The following is a 20833-nucleotide window of genomic DNA, read 5'->3' as shown; positions in this document are numbered from 1 at the left end:
AATGCAGCAGAAATTCAATTATCTGCATTCTGATTATGTGACTTTCATTTAGTCAGACTTGAATTATTCGCGTTTAAATTATCTAGCTAAAAAAATATCCAACTGCACTCCAAATGGCTAATTAAAAGTCCAAATTTCCTGTCTCTCTTTGTGACTGGAGATAATGAAAGTTCCCCTCTGTTACTCAGGCTTTGAGTGTGTTGTGAAAACCAATTTCCTCCTTTTATTATTTTCCCCCTCTCTTCTTTTCCAGTTCCTCCTCTGGGCTTGGCCACAGCAGTGATGACAGCAGCTCACATGGATGTAAAGCAAGCCCGGCGCTGCAGGAGTCCTGAGGGGGAATCCCAGGGCTGCCACCTTAGGCACAAGACCGTGCCCAGCCAGAGAGAACGCTTGCTCACAGTAGATCCTTACCTAATGCCACTGTCACCGTCCTAGGTAGTTAAATACTTCCAGTGGTGGGTTCTTAGTGCTAGGATTGTTATGTTGTCTAATTTGAGCCAGGCTTCTGTATACCGTAAGGTCTGTGAATGCCATACAACCCTTTATTGCCATATAATACTTGTAAATACGATCCTGCTTTCAAGTGAAGTGAGTTATATGCTGTATATATAAAAACACAATTCAATTGGTCTCGACTGAATTTTAAAGAGCTAGGTGTATCAGTAGCCTTTAAAACCGAGACAGAGCATCCTTGCAGTGGGAATGGGGAAGTGACGGTAAACAGTGTGTAACTGGAGCCAGGGTACAGCACACTGTTCTGTGGAGACTGACCCCTACTCTGGAAAATGCTTTGCTTTTGGGTGTTTGAGTGAAATATTTAAGAGTATTTAAACTTTCCCATATACTATTTCACATGTAAATGGAAAATATGTCTTACAAATAAAGACGTACTAAAATAATGTTTACATCTTAGGGGAAAACATAGAAGAAGTGTTCGTAATTTTGCTTAAATTTGCTGTCCGTAGATTTAGAAATACACTTTCACTGTCCAAAATCGGCTTAAACATGGCTTCTGGCAACAAGTCATTTTACCATTGGGTAGTCAGAATCATAACTTCTGATTTATTTTCTGACATTTTACAAATGTGCATTAAAAAATCATGTGGTAACTTTCGCCGGTGGGGGCTCCCCACTACACATTTTTAAGTTAGAAGAATTAATTTAGCTCTTAAGTTATAAGAGCTAAATTAATTTTACCCATAACTATTTCAGTAATTTTGGAGTGAAAATCAGGTTGCTAATGTCAGAGCTCATATCAGTGTTTTAGAAGCCCTTTCTGTTAAGGTATCTACCTGAAGATTGGCTTAATTTGAATAGACTAGTTCTCTCTCTCTCTCTTTCTCTCTGTCTCTCTCTTTCTTTTTGTGGCCTAAAGAGAAGATGTTTCAGAAAAGCAGCCTTTTCCTGGGATAATTAGCTAAGTCCTCCCTGCTAATGAAAAGAAGCTGAAAGAAGGTATTTTCACCTAAGTGGGACAGCTAACTTGTTGCTTCCAGTGAATGGCTCCCACTCCCACTAGGTGCAAAAGCTGCTACGAAAAGCAGCCATTTACATTGGGTGTTTGGTAGTTATTGTGTTAATCAAAAGTTACTGAACTGTCCTTGGAAATGCTTGTCTCAGAGAACTGGTAAAGAAGCAGAAACATTAAATTTGGCATAAGAATGATTTCTATATACTTTCTCCCTTTTAAAAATCCCATGTGAAACATTATTAAAATTCTGTAATGGTTTCGTTTTTGTTTAGTGTCTTTGATCTTGTCCTCTAATATTAATTTAACGCAGGAAGATTTAGCAGCTGTTTTTCTCGCTGCATGGAAAGTTCTAGAGCGATTCCCACTCCTCAGTAGTGTATGAATTTGCACCATTTATGGTTTACACCATTTTTGAAAAGCATATACTATGCCACCAGGTATCATACTATTTATTGATGAGCTGATGTAATCATTGAAGTTAATACTGAGTGATGCTTAATATTTGCTCTGTAAACTTCATGACGTCATTGTTTTCACATTAAACATGGAAAAAAATCGTTGTTGGATCTCTTATTTTACATAAGAGAATACATTTCTACAGACTCAGACCTAAATTCAGTGTTTTTAAAATTCCTGATAATTTTTGACTGAAGAACTTTGGTAAGATTTGACATTTGCGACAGTTGTTTCCTCTGCGTTAGCTGCTGCGACATCTAAGCACTTGCTTTTTCAAACTGGTTTTGGGGGGCCCAGATATTTGGATCCCCTTCAGTTTCCAGTGGGTCACTTGCTTTGTCTTTTCTTTTTAGGTCTGGTGGAGAACAAAGTAACTACACAGTAACTAAGTACACAGACATTTAATACACTTTTAATGTGAATTAAGCTTTCGGTGATGCTAATTCTGGATGCCTTATGATTTACATTTCAGCAAAACTCTGTTTTCCTGGATAATTATGTAAGCATAGACCTTACCTCTGGAAGGTCATAATCCTATGTATTTGTTTTAAAGCTCACTTTATAGGGAGCTAACGGTGTCAATGAAAGTCAACAACCTGTTACTTAAGACTTAAAGTCTCACTTGCTAAAAAGTGATTTTGATTCTAGTTAAAATTTTCAATTAAAAAAAAAACCCACCAGGGAAACCACAGATGTTTGTCTTTGATCTAACTTGTCATTCCCTAAGATACTAAATATATATCACCAGAACTGTTCACGTCTACTTCAAATCTTATTTAACAATTAAATACAAACAAGTTTTATGCAGCATAGAGGAGCAAAAGTATAGAATTTCTTGTATGACATTAAGGATTTTTATCAAATTTATTTAGCTTAGCGATGTTATACCTAATAGTGGTAGCTGGATGTTGTTTTGAACTCGGTTTCACTATTTTGGTGCCTTATCATCGAGTTAAATGTGTACAGTAAGGTTTTAAGTATTGAGCCTTTTGCATGAAAGGCCTCACTTGTTTTTTCAGTGCAAAAATTAGGAAGGCATATTCAGTTTCTAAATCGCCTTCCTCTTAATATTTAAATTAATTACCTTGTGCCCCAGAAATACAATGCTGCGTCTTTTCTCACAGAGGAAACATTTTATTTCAGTCCAGTTTTGTTTTGGAAGAAAACTGTTTCTTAATTTACATTGGACACACTTCCAAATATAAAATGTCTGAACTTAGTTGTGGCAATTTGACATTCATTAAAGGCAGTTTTCTTTGCAAGTCAACGCAAAAAATACAGACATTTTAATAGAATGGAGCTAAAAAAAATCGCATGTAAAGAAACAATAACTTTGGATTTTGATGTATTTACAAAGGGTTTGGGGCTTTGTTCTTACAGTCGCGTCACCGTTGTCCCTTCAAGTCAAATACAATTACCCTTCTGTCTTGTAGGAAACTTCTAGGTCCTTGTTAGGAACAGTATATTGGGCACAAATTTATTTTAGCTGCGCAAACTCTGGTAGTTCATGACTCTTTTTCTTCAAAATTCCAAAGACTTCTTTTCAAAAGATAGAGCGGAAAAGAGGGAGAGAAGAAAACTAAGCTACAAAATTTCTGCAGAATCCACTCGGTTTAAGCTAAAGAGAAGCGCAGATGCTGCCGATGTCGGCAGGCTCTGCGTGGCATAACGCGTGGATTTGCGGCGCTTACCTGGGCCTTCTTTATAGCTCAGCCCCCACCCCCGTGGGCCTGGGCTCAGCAGCCCGCACGCTCCCGCCATCCTACGCACGCTCCCGCTTCCTCGGTCCGGTAACCCATGGCAACCGCCTTGGTAACCCATAGCAACTGTTCTGCGAACCGGGTGGGGCGGGGGAGCCATTTGGAGTGGGCGGGTGGAGAGCGATTTACCACGGCCCACCTGCCTCGGGCACCGCCAGCGTCCCGCACCGGACAGAGAGGACCAAACAAAGCCTCTGCACACATGATGGCGCGGGTGGGGGAGGCACGTGGGCCTTTGTTCTTCAGACGCTGCTGCCCGCCGAGAGCGAGGGTGCACACGGTTCCATCGGCTTAGCTGGCTCCACTGTGTGCTGTGCATACCCCAGGAACCCGGAACCTCCCAGACCGGAGCCCAATACGCTAACATCCATCTCTCCTCTGGACCCGGTGCGGACAATTGTGCCGGATGGCAGAACTGGGCCACTGGGGAGGGAGCACGTGCTGCTGGGTCCTGGATGAGGCCGGTGTGTTCACGCGTGGGGACATATAGGTCCCCAAGCTGCCAATCCAGGTCACTTAGGGATGACCGGCGGTGCGAGGCCTCTGGTGGACGGACGGGGTCGCTGTCGGGCAGTGCGGCGCAGCTGGTATCCTGCGGGCTCTGCCCAGAGCATCATCTGCTCTCTGGTGCTCGCCAGAACCCAAGGCTGCTGTGAGATGGTTTAGGAAACGGTATCTCTGCATCCTGCATCCGGCCACAAAGCAATACGGTGGGGTGGCGGGGAGACGCGCTAGGGGTCCAGAGTCACGGTTTCAGATCACGGTCTACCTAGCTGTGACTCCAAGCTCATTTGGATGGTTTTTATTTATTTATTTATTTTCAAAAAGCAAAACGTTTGGCCTGAATGGCTTTGTGGCCCTCTGTGTCCTCAATTCTACCCTCTATATGTACATACCAGTTACAAATCCAAATAGCAAAGCTGTCAGGAGCATCCTTTTTTTGGCGACAAGAACTACACATGTATCTTATACACTTGCATAATGTGCCTTCCTTTTCAAGTTAACTAGGTCCACCATGGCATACACATTTAATTGCACCTTTACTGCCTGACAAGAGAAGCTGGAATCAGATCTTAATCTCTTCCCTTAAAAGAAGAGAAAGAGAGAGAGAGAGAGAGAGAGAGAGAGAGAGAGAGAGAGAGAGAGAGAGAGGGCGCATCTTCAACTGTCTGTATTTGCCACTACTGATCTTAGGGGAACTGGATATTTTTTTCACAAAATATCTTCTGGTTTTTCGAGCAAAGCATGGGTCCAGAAGAGTCTGAATTGTAGGAGACAGAGCACAGGTACTGACCGCGCTGACGCGCAGTACCATCCCAGCTCTCAGCACGGTGGGGTGTTAGGAGCCCCGTACTTTAATTTTTTTTTTTTTTAACAAAAGCAATTACAGAAAAGTGCACATTTAACGTGTGACATTTAACATTTTGCCGTGGCAGGCAGCTTCCACTTAAATAGGGCCTTTCTTCGGAACAACAGGAGCCAAAAGGCCTTGTGTCATGGAGTAATGTAAGACACAATCTGGGCTGCAAACGCACAATGAATCGGGAAGGATTTATGTAATTAATTGACCAGTCTTAACCTGTTATCGTGATGTAAGGAATTTGGAACTCATTAATTTGGGCTCTGACAGATTTCATATTAGAGCTGGCAAATATGGATTGAGCCTCTTATTCTTGTAGCGGCTGGAATTTCCATGACAGTGAGGGTTACCGAGGAAGACCTATTGCTAGAGCCAAGCTGCTTTTTTTGTAATCAGGAGCCCTGCTTTGCATTAAAAGAATAATGAAAAAAAAAATTACCTGGCATGGCAAGTAGAAGGGGCCGAGTTCACCCCGCTACAGTGTGTGGTGAGGGCAGCCTTTGCGTCTGGAAGGAAATACTAATTTCAGTCTTAAAGTTAGATGGTTTCTCAAGTATCCTGAGATAAAAGATGGAAGAGACTTGAGGTCAAGGTTCCTTTTGTTGTCAAAGTTAAGAAGGAATTAAAAGATGAGAGGCTTGGGATCCCCTCCATGTGAACAGACACTGCATGATAAAGAACTTCCCAGGGACAGTCGGGAGTTTGGGTGGTGCCTACCCACAGAGGAGCAATCCTGAAGGAGACTGGCTCTCTCAAGACCCACTTCCTATCTTCTGGGCAGAACAACTTAGCAGACCTCACAAGGCCCAGGCGTTAGTGGATAATTTTATCTGGGTTCCCTTCACCCTGGTGTTTAGTGAGTCACCCATTTGAAAACATCGAGCTTCTTTGTGATTTTACAAAAACCCAGTAAAAGCCCAACTTTCATTTTTTTACTCCGCTTGACAGTCAGAAAATTGCTAGGTTAGGGAAAGGTCCCTGAGATTAAACGGAATGTTTTTTCCCTTTCTTGCACATTAGGCCTCCCTTATTGCTATGCTGTGTGATAAGGTTAATACAACAACTGCCATAAGGATCATTAATACAGGAAGATAAGCAAAGTTGCACATTTAAAACGTTCTCTGGGATCATTTGCCTCCTTCTGCCGATAAGGAAGACTTTACTAACAAATCGAGGGCAGAGGCCCAGAATACTTAGATCAAAAGCCCGACTGACCTTTCCTAATGCATTATTATTCATAAATGCTCTTCAAAGTTGAGTATTGACTGCTCTTGATATCTGTAATTGTCACCTTAAAAACTTTCTGCCATTGTAACAACTTATGTTTTAATAGAACAAGTGTGGTTAATAAGTCTCAGGGGGGAAAATGAGCCGGTTTCCACTCATTTTGCTGCCTTGATTCCAACCAAGTGCCACAGGAAAGAATGTTAGTTAGGGCTAATAGGATTTGATCTATCAAAGTACTTGGTGAAAAAAATTTGTTTGGGATGGCCTCGTTAAGGAGTGATTTCTTCAGCTGTGGTTCCGTTGAAATGAATGTGCAGTGATAAACACTCGACATTTGCATCGATATATTAACGTTATCCTTCACACTGAGCAAGAAGAACTAGTAGTTGTGATTGGTATTATTATTTCAGCCGGATAGCAATGAAGACAAACAACCGAGAGCAAGGCGTGGGCAACCGACACAAACCCGACGGCTATTAATAGCGTAGGTGAACACATTGGCCGTGTGTGTACATGATCTCGGGTTTCATATAGGGATTTCTCTCTCTCTTTTTTTTCTTTTTTAACAAAGGGGTGTATGTGGAACTTGACAACTATACTACTGTCAGCTGTGTTTATGTAAAGCGGGGTACAGAGCAGACAGACCGAAGCCCAGCTAACTAGAGACAATGTTGATCTGGATGTCTGTTCAGTCAGATTCTGGCTCGGCTGCTGGATGGTACTCAAGGGCAGTTTCCAACTCTCTGGACCTTCATTTCCACATCAGCGCCACAAGAAATCTGGGCACAGAGTGTCCTACGGATGTTCCCTACAGCCTCGGGTCTGAGAGAACCAAATAAGCACTCCTAAAATGATAGGGATGGATTAGTGGCCGACAGTCATCCAAACCCACTGGTATAAGTAGTGAAGATTAGCATTAAACCTGTACAGGGCATCTCAGTGCCTTTGCATATTGTTATTTCCTGTGAATCTGTGTGTCAGAAACAGCAGGGCTATAGGTATCCTTAAACTGCTTTAAAGAAGAGAATTTAAATGTCTTTGAAACCATAGTGCTTTGGATTCCTTCTCAGAACAATCCAGAGGCCCTTGTTTTCCAACTTGGTGTTCTTGAGGCCATGGTACAAAGGACAAGGGGAGGGCTGGAGAGATGGCTCAGCGGTTACATTGGCTGCTATTCCAAAGGTCCTGAGTTCAATACCCAGCAACCACATGGTGGCTCCTAACCATCTGTAATGAGATCTGGTGCCCTCTTCTGGCCTGCAGGCATACTGTACACATACAGGATACTGTATACATAATAAATTAACCTTAAAGAAAAAAAAAAACAAGGGACAAGAGGAACTTTTAAAGAGACCTCTTCCAAACCTGTTACACAGCACTTGTGAACCCAGCACTCAGGAATTAGAGAGAGAAATCCAGTCATTCGTGCTACATAGTAGGTTCAAGGCCACAGCATGACATTCTATCTCAGAATAAATGAATAGTTCCCCTTCGAGACAAGGTTCTGTTGAAGAGGCAGGAAGTGTGTTGACAAGTTTAAAGTGAGCGCCTGGGCCAGTCACTTAAGTGTTATTCTGATTTTGCTTATTTGAGAATAATTCTGTGCATGAGAGCCAGCGTTCAGTGCAGGCGGGAGACCCTCTGAGGTGTATTGGTTCCTCTGCTTGCAAAGGACTCACCCAAGTTCTTCCCAAAGTCCCCAGACTTGGCCAGTTTCTAGAAGTCATTTATCACTCTGAGGAAATTGTCCCGGTGCTCTGACTACACCTGCTAAAGTCGGGTGCCCCTTCTGTGTATCTCCACAATCTCGCCTTCCCCGTCTCCAGGTGTTTTCCTGATAACACTCAGGACTCTTTTGTGCATGCTTTGCCACCTGGCCATCCCTGTCTTCAGGCAGAAGCTGCTGGAAGATGAGAACCCCATTTCACCTGAGATCCCTTCTCCCATGACACTAGCCGCAGGCGACTGAGGCAGAGCACACTGTGGAACGACTCCTATGGAAACAAGAGGCCCACAGGCCCTTCCTGAAGCCCCAGCAGATCCCAGAGCCTGGTTAGAGCCTCCTCGGACTTGGGAATCACCAGCTATCCTGAGGGCAAACAATGCCAGTTGAGTACCTACTTCCAAGTCACAGAGACTTCGTCCTGTTCTCCTCTAGAGAGGCTGTGGGGAAGTGGCAATGGCATTCCTTTCAGGAGGCTGACATTGTAGTCACAATCATGCTCTGCCTGGAGCTGTTTTTTCTTTGACTGAAGGAGAATTCTTTGGTCATTCTCTGGAATGTCTTGCTTGGTTACTTTGGTCAGTCTGTTTCTGATTAGGTGCTGTAACATGGCCACCTAGTAAGGAGGTGGTAAATTGGAATATTCAACTATGCAGACAGGTGAGCATTTTCTTAAGTGTCTGCTGTTAGGTCACAGAAGTCCACATAAGCCAGGAGCCAGGGTGACTTTGAGAAACTCACTGAAGGAGCTTAAAGCTTGACTAAGACCTAATACCATCAAGCAATGGAATCTTACTTAACTTCTTAAGCTTCTTAAAAGCCTGGCCTCTCTTTACACACACACACACACACACACACACAGGCACACACACACAGGCACACACACACAGACACTGAGACACACACACAGACACTGAGACACACACACTGAGACATACACACACACAGGCACACACACAGGTACACACACAGGCACACACAGACACTGAGACACACACACACTCACACACACACACACACACACACTCCATTCTGCTGCTGTTGCTTTTCAGGCCTTTTTCACACACTGCCAACCCCAGCTCCTTTGGCTCTGCTCCGTCCCCTTTTCTCTGCCACCCCCAGTTCTGTTTCCTCTCCCTGTCAGTCTCAGCACACACATGACCTGCAGTCTCCAACCCCCCTCAGTCCACTCCCACTAATTCCAGCCCCAACCAATCACAGCACTGGTCTGACTGGAAGAAGAAGGGAGGGTGAAGAGAGAGAGAGAGAGAGAGAGAGAGAGAGAGAGAGAGAGAGAGAGAGATTGAGAGAGAGGCCAGCACAGTGAACAGAGTTCAGCCTGAAGCCAAATCCCAAATCCCTCACTTTGTTAGGTTAATGAGCACGACTTGTGTTTGATTTCAGCTTTCTATTTGCAGATCTGTCTGTCAAATTGATTCAGGGACTTTAGAAAACTCACCTCTAAAATCATGGTGATCTCTGACAACCATGACATGGATGGGAGCTCCTCTCAGAATATATCTTCCGTCCACATAACCCATACCCCCAGTTGAAGCGCAGTCTACGGCAGATCCCTCAGGCCTCTGTGCAGGTGTGCACGGACTGTGAGGCCCCCAGGCTGGGTAGACTGCCCTCTAAGCACCCCGAAATGCACAAATCCTAAGAGCAGCATTGAGCTCTTCCCAATTTAGAATGAGGAGAACAAATGGCCCAGCTACAGGGTGGCTTCAATACAACTGTGTTTAAGGACTAAAATTTTTTTTTTCATTTTTATGTTTTTAAATTATGTTTGGGTCGGGAAGGGTTCAGGTTGGATAAGTTCAGTGCCTGCACAGGCCAGAAGAGGGCGCTGGCTCTCCTGGAACGGGAGTCACAGGTGGTTGTGGATGCCCAGTTTAGGAGCTGGGCACTGAACTTGGGTCTCTGCTAGAGCAGTATGCACCTTTTTAAATGGTTTAAATTTTTTCATATAATATATATCGATCATGCGTCCCCCCTAAACTCCTCTCAAACAATCCTCATCTCCCTACCCACCCAACTAACTTTATGTTTCCTCTCTCCTTAAGCGCGCGCACACACACACACACACACACACACACACACACACACACAATCAAGTCACCAATCAGAAAAAAAAGACAACCAAAATAAGACAAAATTAAACAAAAAGTCCAACAAAAACAAAAGCAGTCGTGGAGTTTTTTGTGTTGACCAACTACTCCTGGGCATGGGGTCCTTTAAAACAGGATTTCTTGTGTAACCCTGGCTGTCCTGAAACTCACTCTGTAGACAAGGTTGGCCTTGAACTCAGAAATATGCCTGCATATGCCTCCCAAGTACTGGGATTAAAGGTGTGCTTCATCACTGCCTGGCCAGTTCATACTCTTAATTGCTGGACTGTCTCTCAAATGAATGACTTTTTTTTTTTTTTTTTGAGACAGGGTCTCACTATGTAGCCCAAGCTGGCCTAGACTCATGTAGACCGCATACATATTGGTTTCAGATTCACAGAGATCTCCCTGTCTTTGCCTCCAAAATGCTAAGATGAAAGATATTTGCTGCCATGACCAGCTTAAATTTTTCTAAACCATTTTTAAAAATTTTAAAACTTCCTTTTTATTTATTCTTTGTGTCTTTCATACCATGCATCTCCATTCCATTCATTTTCCATCAATATCCACCTTCTGTCCTTGCAACACCCCCTCTAATAAAATAAAATAAAATTTAAGAGGAAAAAGAAAAAAAGAAAAACTCTCACCATGGAAGCTGTAGTGTGACGCAGGAGTGACGCAGCAAACCAGTTTGTTTTCTGGTTGAGATTTCCCCGACATTGCTATTTCATCCTAAGTTGTTTCTTCTTATTGGTGGTGTGTGTTTTATTTTACATGCTTGGTAAGTGTTCTACATTTCCAGCCCTCATTCTTAGTTTTAATATAATGATTTATGGTATTTTTCTGGATCAAAAGTTTGCCTACAGCTATGTTAAAGAATCAAGCTCCAAGCTCCAAAATGTGATATTTTGTATAAAGAGCTTTGGCAGCAAGTTCTATCAGGGGTGGTTTGCTTATTTATTTATTTGTTTTGTATTAAAGACAGGGTCATGCTCTGCAGCCCAGGCTTTCCTGGAACACACTGTGTAGCCCAGGCTTTCCTGGAACTCTCTGTGTAGCCCAGGCTGGCCTTGAACCCATAGTTGTTGATGTTCTTGACTTGATCTCTGTAGTGATAGTGTTACATACAGGTGAGAATCAGAACACCTAGCTAGGAACAATTTAATTCAAGGTTGCCACCTCAGCCACCTAGTAGATTCTAGGCAAGCTTGGGCTATAGAGTGAAGTCCTATCTCGAAAGACAAACACACAACAATGAGGGCCAGGGAACTGGTCACTGGGTAAAACACTAGTTGCCCAAGCCTTATGATCCAGACTTGATTCCAGGAGCCTGCACAGTGGTGGTGCACATCTGTAATCGCAGCTCCCCTACCCTGAGATGGGAACCAGAGGCAGGAGGATTGTCCTGGAGCTTGAGGACCAGGACACCCAGAGTACACAGCAGACAGCAGAAATAAGCAAAGCCCCACCTCAGCAAGGAGGAGGCAAGAACTCATTCCAGAAAGCTGCCCTCCAACCTCTACATTTTTGCAGCGTCACAAGTGTGCCTGTACTCACATACACATAGACACACACACTCATATACGCACACACACATAAAATAAAAACACAGTATGGCTGTTTTAGGAGAGTCTAGGTATGCATACAGCTCCATCTCCAGAGTAGGAGACAGGGACTGTGAACCATACATGACCACAGTGAACGTTTATGCTGTTCTAATAGGAACTGGCTTACAAAACAACCAAAAAAAAAAAAAAAAGTACAAGGTTGGTGAAAGCTGGTGAGAGTCTATGGGTTATGTTGTTGTTAGAGTGAAGGAGGCAGGTTTACCCTGAGGAGCTTGGCTAACCTGGAGCCCCCGAGAGTGTTAGGGACACATCAGGAGCAATGGCTCACACGGCTGGGAAATCAGTTTGTCTTTCAGGCAACTCTCCCAGAGCAGGAGGGCAAGCCTCGCTCCAGGAAGGCATCCCGGGACCAGGAGGAGCCTGTTGGCTGCAAAGTGTGGTTTCCACCATTAGTCCAGCCAGTGGGAAAGAAGAGCGAGCCCAACAGGGGCGAGTCCCTTTCCATGTCAGTTTCTTCCTTCCTTTGCTATTTATTTATTTTTGTTTGTTTGTTTGTTTGTGTGCCACAGCTCATGTGTGAAGGTCGGAAGACAACCACTGTGGGGGCTGGGCTTTCCCCCCATCATATGGATTCTGGGAATTGGAGTCAGGCCTTCCCACCGAGCCATCTTGCTGACCTCCTGGTTTCTGTTTTCAGTAGCAGTTTTGAATGATGGACTTCCATACCTCCCCACAGCCAGGCAGATGAACCACTGACTTTGAGAGGGTCCAACAGACACCACTTCTATTCCTCAAAGATGCCCCGTGCCCCGCCCCCTTTCTGAATTATTTAAAACCAAACCCTAGGAGTCTTTAGCGGATGATCTGGAAGCTGTACACATCACTGTCTTATGTAGAGAACTCTGCCGCATGACCACACATAGCCACAAGCAAGGCTGGGCAGATGTTTGCCCAGGAAGAAGGGAGGAATATTGTAGCCTTAGGATTACATATTTTTAGAACACGTGCATGAAGACCAGGTGTCAAGCTTGGCTGTTCTTTCTTGTCTACCTTGTTTTTATCTTCCTTTTCTGAGGTCTTATTTGTAGAGTGATGCGTGTATTGTTGTCTGTATGGACAAACGTGCCTGTCAGGTGTCCTCTTCTAACATTTGCCCAGTAGTTCCTTTGAGGTAGGGTCTCTCCCTGAACTTGAGGCATATAGTTTCTTGGCTGGCTGGAAGTTAGCAATCCTCAGTGATCCCTCTGTCTCTCCTTGCCTTCAAATTGGAATTATAGGATTTCATTGAACTATTGATTTCTTATGTAGGTGCTGGGATCTGAACTCAGGTTCTTCTGACTGGGGAGCAAGCAGAGACATCTCTTTAGCTCGTTGTAGTTTTTTTTTCTTCGAGATAGGGTTTCTCTGTAGCTTTGGAGCCTGTCCTGGAACTAGCTCTTGTAGACCAGGCTGGCCTCGAACCCACAGAGATCCACCTGCCTCTGCCTCCCGAGTGCTGGGATTAAAGGCGTACACCACCACTATCCGCCTTAGCTTGTTATATTTTGACATAGGGTCTGTCACAAGTTTCTCACCAGTAGGCAGGGCAGGCTGACCAGTGAACTCTAGAGATGTCCCTTCTCAGTGCTGGGATCATAAACATGCCACCATCTGCCCAGCTTTTTACACGGGTCCCAGAGACTTCAGGTCCTCCTGCTTGTGTGGTATTTCAGCCTCAGGCTGGGTCATATCTCAGCCCCAGGATTGCAAAATTTGAGGATGGTGGTGCTTGACAAGGACTTTAGATTGAAATTAAATTATTCAAGGCAAGGCCAAGGTCATTTCTACTCTAGTGGAATCCAAATGATGACACTGCACACGGAGGCCTCTGGAGAGGACACAGGGAGTCCTGTGCTTTGCATTTTTAGCAAATGCAACATTTGCTGATTGGAAACAACAGCAAAACCGCCTGGCTTAGGAAGGCAGAGCTGCACTCTTCTCTCGCCTGGGTGAAATCCAAGGCCCTCCATGAGCGTGTGAGAGGAGAGGCGCTCACTGGGAGTGTAAGTAACAAGAGAGCAGATCTGCTTTTGCCGTCAGGATCCTGTCACTCGGGTGTGACAGGGTGCGGGTTGGCTTGAGCCTGTGCCCTTTGGTGTGATAAAAAGATGTCCTCGAACTTGAAATGAGCGAAAGGATGTGTCCAGAGCGGCTTCATGAATCAATTCATGTGAAAGTCTGGGTACACATCAGGATTGGCCCTGGGCCTGGGGGTCGCAACGATAAGCATACACTCCTTATTCTGAGGGTTTCTGCTCTGAGGGTAGGCACATGTATGTGTCTGGGTATCCAGAATTGGGTTCTTTGTCTTGCTAGCATTGGGCTCTCAGAACCAAGGCTGCGTGAAGTCATGTATTGCGGCAAAGGTGAGCCTTGCCCAAAACATCTTGGATTCATCAAACATGTGATCTTGAACTAATGTTGGTCATTGAGTTACTGCTGGTCATTGTGCACTCAGGAATCTTTTACTATTGCCTTTTTTAAAAAATATAAAGTCTCCACATCCAGGTATTGCCACCCCATAACTGACCCACATTTTATGAAGCCATGTTTTAACTAATCCACTTCCTTGGGTTGACTAACTCACTTCCATGATAACAGCCTCAATCTGCTCATGGGGCTGGTGCTGTCATGACCTAATCTGCCTTTTAAGGTCCTATCCTTTAAAGTTATCAAAGGACAATTGAATCCCAAGATGATCTTGGAGAGACACTCATACCACATAGCAGTGTGGTGGCACTTGGCATTCAAAGTCCATTGTGAGAGTTTGAATTACAGTCCTGCTATTTATTGGTTATGCAGGTTTGAGTAAACCTCTGAGTTTTGGAGCCTTCGTTCTCTACCTGTAAGGAGACTATAACTGACCGTATCCTCCAGCATAATTTTAAGGATGAGCTGAACATGTGTGAGTTACTGCTCTCACTGATCTTCAGTGGATAGGAAAAAAATATGTAAGACCAAAGGAAGTTCTGCAAATGCCTGTAGCCATTATTATTTGAAATAATCGATCTCAAGGCAAACCAAATACATGCTGAGTCTTGCTGACTCTTGCATATTTATTTGAGATTGAACATTTGTATTTATGAGTTTGAATTTGAACATTTTCTTTATTGTGTGTGTTTCTGGTTTGTTATCTGCCTTTATTTTTTTGTGGGTTGTTTATGCACACGTTTGACCTCAGTGATGGGTTTTACTTCTCTGCCAACCAGGCTGCAAACCTCCACAAAGCATCCCCCAACCCCTCACAGGGCATGTTCTTTTCAAAAGAAGCTTCGTTATCTCCTGTCTTGAAAATCAAAACAAAAGAAAACACAAAAACCATGATTTTATTTTGGCATTAGCCTCTGATGTAGATTTTGAGTTAGATTTAGTTCCTGTGTCTGGAAGTTCAAGATCTTCTGATGTTTTCCTCCATAATCATAATCATGTTTGGCAGCAAAAGAGTGGGAGGAATGAATTCACTTCCCTGTTGCTTGGTTATACACAGGGATGTGCTGGCCGAAATTTGAAAGCATTTGCATACATACAATTGTCTGTCTGGTGTTTGCTTCTATGCTTGCTCTCCTCCGCAGGCCCTTGTTCTCTTTGTGCAGCGAATTACCAATACAAATACAGATAATGAAATTTCTGATCCGGCCTGCAAAGCAGATGTGGGTTTTGGAAGGCATCTGGGGAAAATGAATAGGTTCTCCGGCTCTTGTTGCTTTATCCAGGCAGGCCAGCGAAGAGGAGAAAGTAATCACAAGGGCTTGTCTTTGGAGGTAGCCTGAGTGGTACTGACAGGGTCTCTTTTCAGGGAATCTTGTAAAGACGCTATTTTCTGGTTAACAGCGATAGGTGTTATTGCTGGAGATGGAGCTTACGGATTAAACGTCTGTTCAGCAGATGGGACACTGTGGGCAGGAGGCAGAACGAGTTCTGTGCTCATGGCTTTCAGAATGGATTCTGTTTGGGGCATGTGAAAGATGTCCCCAGCCTGAGGCGTCACCCAGCATGAGGATATGTCTTCGAGAGGGGTAAACAGTTGCTTGTTCCTGTATATTTAGGGGAGACCAAGTCCCCAAGCAGAAGTACAGCTGGTCTGGGCCACTAGCTGGGCTGGCTCCATGGTCCTGATTAGGCAACAACAATGCCAGATCCTCTCATTTCAGAGCATGTTTCTATTAGCTGCTAGAAGGTTTCTCAGAGACCAGAGACCCGAAATAACTTTAATTGATTTTTTTTTCAAGGTAGCAAACATTTTCTTCTGCCTATATCCTCATAGTAGACCCGAAATCAATACTCTGGCAAGCATAAAATTAAAACGAAGCCCAGGCGTTCTGGCTTGTGGGGAGCGGGTTTAAGACAAGGTCTTGCTTTGTAGCCCTTGTGTTTGTCCTTCTCTGCTCTGTCTCCCCAAAGCTGGTATTAATAGGTCGGCATCAGTATGCCTAGCTTTAAACCCCTCTCTCTCTCTCTCTCTCTCTCTCTCTCTCTCTCTCTCTCTCTCGATTTATTTATTTATTTATTACGTATACAATGGTCTTCCGGAATGCATGCCTGCAGGCCTGAAGAGGGCACCAGATCTCATTTCAGGTGGTTGTGAACCACCATGTGGTTGCTGGGAATTGAACTCAGGACCTTTGGAAGAGCAGGCAATGCTCTTAACCACTAAGCCATCTCTCCAGCCCTCCCCACCCCCATTTTTTTTTTTTCGAGACAGGGTTTCTCTGTAGCTTTGGAACCTGTCCTGGAACTAGCTCTTGTAGACCAGGCTGGCCTCGAACTCACAAAGATCCGCCTGCCTCTGCCTCCCGAGTGCTGGGATTAAAGGTGTGCACCATCACCACCCCACTCCCTTTTTTTTTCTTAACAAAGAATTTAAATAAAAATTATTAATGTATGTGTGCATAATATGTTTGTATGATGCCCACATACACACACCATAGCATGTATGTTGTATGTGGAAGTCAGAGGACAACTTTGTGCCGTTGGTTCTTTCCTTCCATCTCTTCATGGATTCCAGGGACTCAACGCAGGCTGCTATGCTTGCACGGCAAAGGGTTTTTACCGGCTAAGCCCTCCCACCAGCCCGGCCCGTGCTGTCTTAAAGACGCAAGCAAAACTATTTCAGTCGTCAGTCCAGGCGACAACGTCCTGACGCGGTCACCTCGGATTCCATAAATGTGTGTTACATCTCCTTTTCTTTCAAATAAGCTTCGATGTCACCTGTCGTTGACCCTTTAGCATAGATCATGTGGTGGAAACCAATTCTGTTGATCTGAACAGGTTTCTAAACAGCCCTAGTTTCTGCTGACAGCTTGTATGGAAAGAACAAATATTTGCTTTTTATTTCACGTAAATATTGCATGCTGTCAAACAAGATGGGCTTAAAGAGGCTAAGATTTTAGCTTTCATAGCTCACTAAGGGACAGCTAATCTATAGCAGAAATAATTTTAAATGTAGCACTGCTGTGTGGAGAATACAGACCTCCCACTGGTCGAGATGACATTAGCAGGAAAAAAAAATTTTAGCTGAAAAATGTTATGAAATGTTTATTTTGTCATATGGCTTAAAATATGCTGAGGATAGAATAAAAAGAGAGAAATGGTTTAGAGATGGCTCTACCAGCGATACTCTGTTGGAAATTAGTTTAGAGACATTATAACATTTTAAGTAGACATATGAAATGATGTAACAACACTCAAGCCCGGCTGTGTAACAGAACAAACTGACAATAGTGTTCTTTTGGAATGTGTAAACGAGAGCTATAAAGATCTTTGGGCAGCCATTGGGTTCTGTTTCCTGTCTGGTCTATGTGCCCTGTTCTTTCCCAGCCCAATCATGCTGTTGGACCACACACTGTGAGGGCTTAAGCTGGTATCTGAATTTCATTTGCAGATAGAACGTCCATGGGTCTATGCAGGAAATATTCATCCCGTGCCTTACCGCTTCTGTTTGGACGCAGGCTGTCTGCCATCGCAGTGGTGGTGGCCCACCTTCCCCGGGGCTCATTTTCTCTTTCACAAAGTCTACTGTGCAAAGCTACTGGCTTGTCAGCCCCTGAGCTACCTGACGGGTGTGACTGGCGTCCCCCCCCCTTTCCATTGTGCCTTGAAGAATTAACTGTTGGGTACTGTCAACAGTCTTATGTGACATACTTTGTAACACAGAAAGAGAATTTTAATAAGGCCTCCAAGGGTTCCGCTGCCATCTTTCGAGGGACGGCTTCCTATGAGCAAGTGCATGGGGACTCCCAGGAGGCAGCTGCTGCAGCTTCCCCTGCTGAGAGGGAGCAATGCCATCCCATTTTAGCGTCGAGCTGTCTCCACAGCCCTAGCATGATTCTGACAGGCTGCTCTTCCCTCTTATAGCCACTGCTGCTTAATGTCACTTTCTTGGTTGAACATCTTTATTTCTGACTTGTTACAAACCATTAACTAGTTTTCAGGTTTCAGTGTCCTGGCTACTTTGGACTAGTCAGTCATTTGGCATAACAAGGTTTTTCCTTTATCTTCTTGCTAAAGCAAATCTCTACAAGAAATGATCAATGTTCCAATTTTTATGAGTCCTAGCAGATAGGAAGTGCCTGTCATCGGATGCAGGGCATCTTTTCTGAGAGCATATTCTACTTCCGATAATAGAACCTGACAGACACTCTGGGTACCGCTGCGGCGATGGCAGAAGGCTTCAAGCAATTTGAGCACAGAGAATTTTACAAATCCACTTGCTTGTGATAGTTTCAAATAAACAGAACAGCATTGTTATTAATTTGACTTCCCTGACGCAATGTTTCCACAGCGAGAATTCCTTGAGTCTGTTTTGAGGAGCATTAAACAGTTGTCAGTCTCTATAAACACATCTTTAAGGTGTTAGTTGTATATTACATGGCTAAAATGAAGACTGGCTGCTTGGATATTGACGTTAAGTACGATCTACACAGACTTGGAGTTTGAGGACATATTACTAAAGCATTAAATATGGAGGCTTTAGTTTGCTTTTGCCTGGAGCTCCTCACACACAAAACTAATGAAACTGAAGCTTATAACTTTTTCTTCATTATTCTGCATTACTAAGTTTTTTTAAAAATATGTTCCTTTAAACTGTGCTTAAGTATTAAAGGCACCTCTATTAATGAAATAGTGTATTATTTAAAGCTGTAGTAGGAATATTTTTATTATTGCCCAATTAATGGGTTAAACGGTTTCAAAAGGCAATTATTGACCTAGTGCTTTTCTCTGATAGGAATTTACCGGAAAGCAGGAGGTCAGCAAATTCATAAATGCACATTCAGTATATATGGCATTTTGGGGTTGGTTTTTGTTCTTTGGACAGTTTTGCTATGCAGCTCAGACTGGCCCTGAAATCCCAATCCCCCTGCCTCCACCTCCCAGGTACTGGGATTACAGTCTGGCATTGTTTTTCACTTAGAAATGCATCGGGAAGGGTATAGGTAAACACACCACTGTGCACCCAGCAAACGAAGCACTGGTTTCAAGAGGAGCAGCAGGCATCAGGCTGAGAAGCTGGGGTATTCGTGTTCCTCTGTTGAGTGGGAGGATCAAGTTGCAGCGCTTCAGGGAACCGAGGGGACCCTCGCTCCCCACCTCCTCTGTCTCTGAGTCAATAGGGAAGACAGTCTGGAGAGAGACAGCCCAGACAACCACTGGGTGTGAAGACCCGGGGCAAACAAGGAGAAAGCGCTGGCTTTCATTTCCTCTCTCATACTATTTGAATTGAGACTGTACTATAATGGATACAATGAGTTAACAATGCGGTTAAATAAATTTCAAAGGAAATCTCCGTGTTGTGGCAAGGATCAGATGGGAAGAGACACGTGCACTTGAAATCCCTTCCATTTGGCTAACCCTGACACTTGGAGTATCTGCCGCAAAGTGTGGGTGCACATATTGTCGACGGCCAGTCTGTGTCACCTGAGGCAGCAGCCATGGTCCTCCACCAGCTTCCTGGTGCTGTATTTCAAATCGGCTCATAAATTATTAATCATACATGTGTAGGTCAGAGGCACACCGACCCTGACAATCATTCCATAATATTCTCTCTTTAGCACTCAAAGAGAAGAGAAGGGAGTAATCAATATGCAACATCAGAGGTACATCTCACATAGATATGGTGCGTGCACCAAGGAGAAAAGAGGCAGGTCTTTACAAAAACTTGTCAGCCTGGCATTAATCTTGTATTATGAGTAATGTGGCTATCTATGAATCTTTAATATTCCTTAAATGATGAAATTGTATGGTGTGCTCTACCAAAGCAAATCAGATAAAGTGTGAGAATAGTTTGATCAAGGAAGATGTTGCTGTCCGTGACTAGAAGACCTCAAAGCAGCTCCAGGAAGCAGAAAAAGCAACAGCTGAGCAAACTCGGAGTCCAGCGTCATTGAGTTCTACCCTCATCCACTGCCTGGGTAGTTAGCTGTGCAGTAAAATTACTGGTTAAAACCATTGTTCCACAAGACACAGCACCTTTGGCTAAATGCTGCTAGCGGCCAGTACCCTACCAGTTTCCAGCGCATAATAAAGCTCCATCTGAAAATGAACAAACACATAGATTCATGTTTCATACGTAAGATCGGCAAATGAGATATTGGGAACCCAGTGTTTTGCTGCAATGCTGCTGTGTTCGTTTTTGCCTGTGTGACATAGTCCTGGAATAATTTGTTCCAGGTTTAATTTTTGATGAAATAAAAGTAGAACGGGAACTTTGCTTATGAAATTCGCCTAATGAAGAAATTTTAATCAGTGCTTGTTGAACTTAAGGTAAAAAATACAGTTTGTTTCTTCAGATTTGAGGAGAATTAACATGTATCTGATTGTTAATATTTGATTCTTGTTTAATTATTTATGACATCAAGGAATGAATCTGTCAAGTAAATAATGAAATGCGTACACGCGGCATATGTAATTAGGTTAGGTGCATAAATCCAAAGTGTTCGCTTTAGACTTGTCAGTGCAAAATTTATTAATAATGAGCAACGTTAAGTGAAGAAAGTTCCCAGCACATTCTATCTCATTAGTGTGGATCGCAGCAATTGCTGGTCAAAGAGGAGGAGGAGGAGGAGGGAGGAAGAAGAGAAGTAGTGGTTAGGTTCCATTTCCTTGGCTGTGCTTTAAT

The 20833-nt window shown here is 43.8% G+C and overlaps 1 protein-coding gene across 4 annotated transcripts in view; it reads left to right on the top strand.

Annotated features, from left to right (window-relative positions):
• Snx10 (sorting nexin 10) overlaps positions 1-2031 on the top strand; it is a 64421-nt gene extending 62390 nt beyond the window's left edge. For all 4 annotated transcript variants that reach the window (XM_048440349.3, XM_048440345.3, XM_048440348.3 and 1 more), the window contains exon 7: positions 254-2031. In XM_048440349.3, coding sequence (XP_048296306.1) covers positions 254-335 — 82 coding nt within the window. In that variant the 3' untranslated portion in view covers positions 336-2031. The remainder of the gene's footprint in view (positions 1-253) is intronic.
• The last annotated feature ends 18802 nt before the right edge of the window (positions 2032-20833 follow it).

The sequence above is a fragment of the Myodes glareolus genome, chromosome 6 (genome assembly GCF_982192425.1).
Source record: "Myodes glareolus chromosome 6, mMyoGla1.1, whole genome shotgun sequence".
NCBI lineage: Eukaryota > Metazoa > Chordata > Mammalia > Rodentia > Cricetidae > Myodes > Myodes glareolus.
Note: the sequence above shows the minus strand (reverse complement) of the source record. Positions and strands in the feature narration are given on the sequence as shown.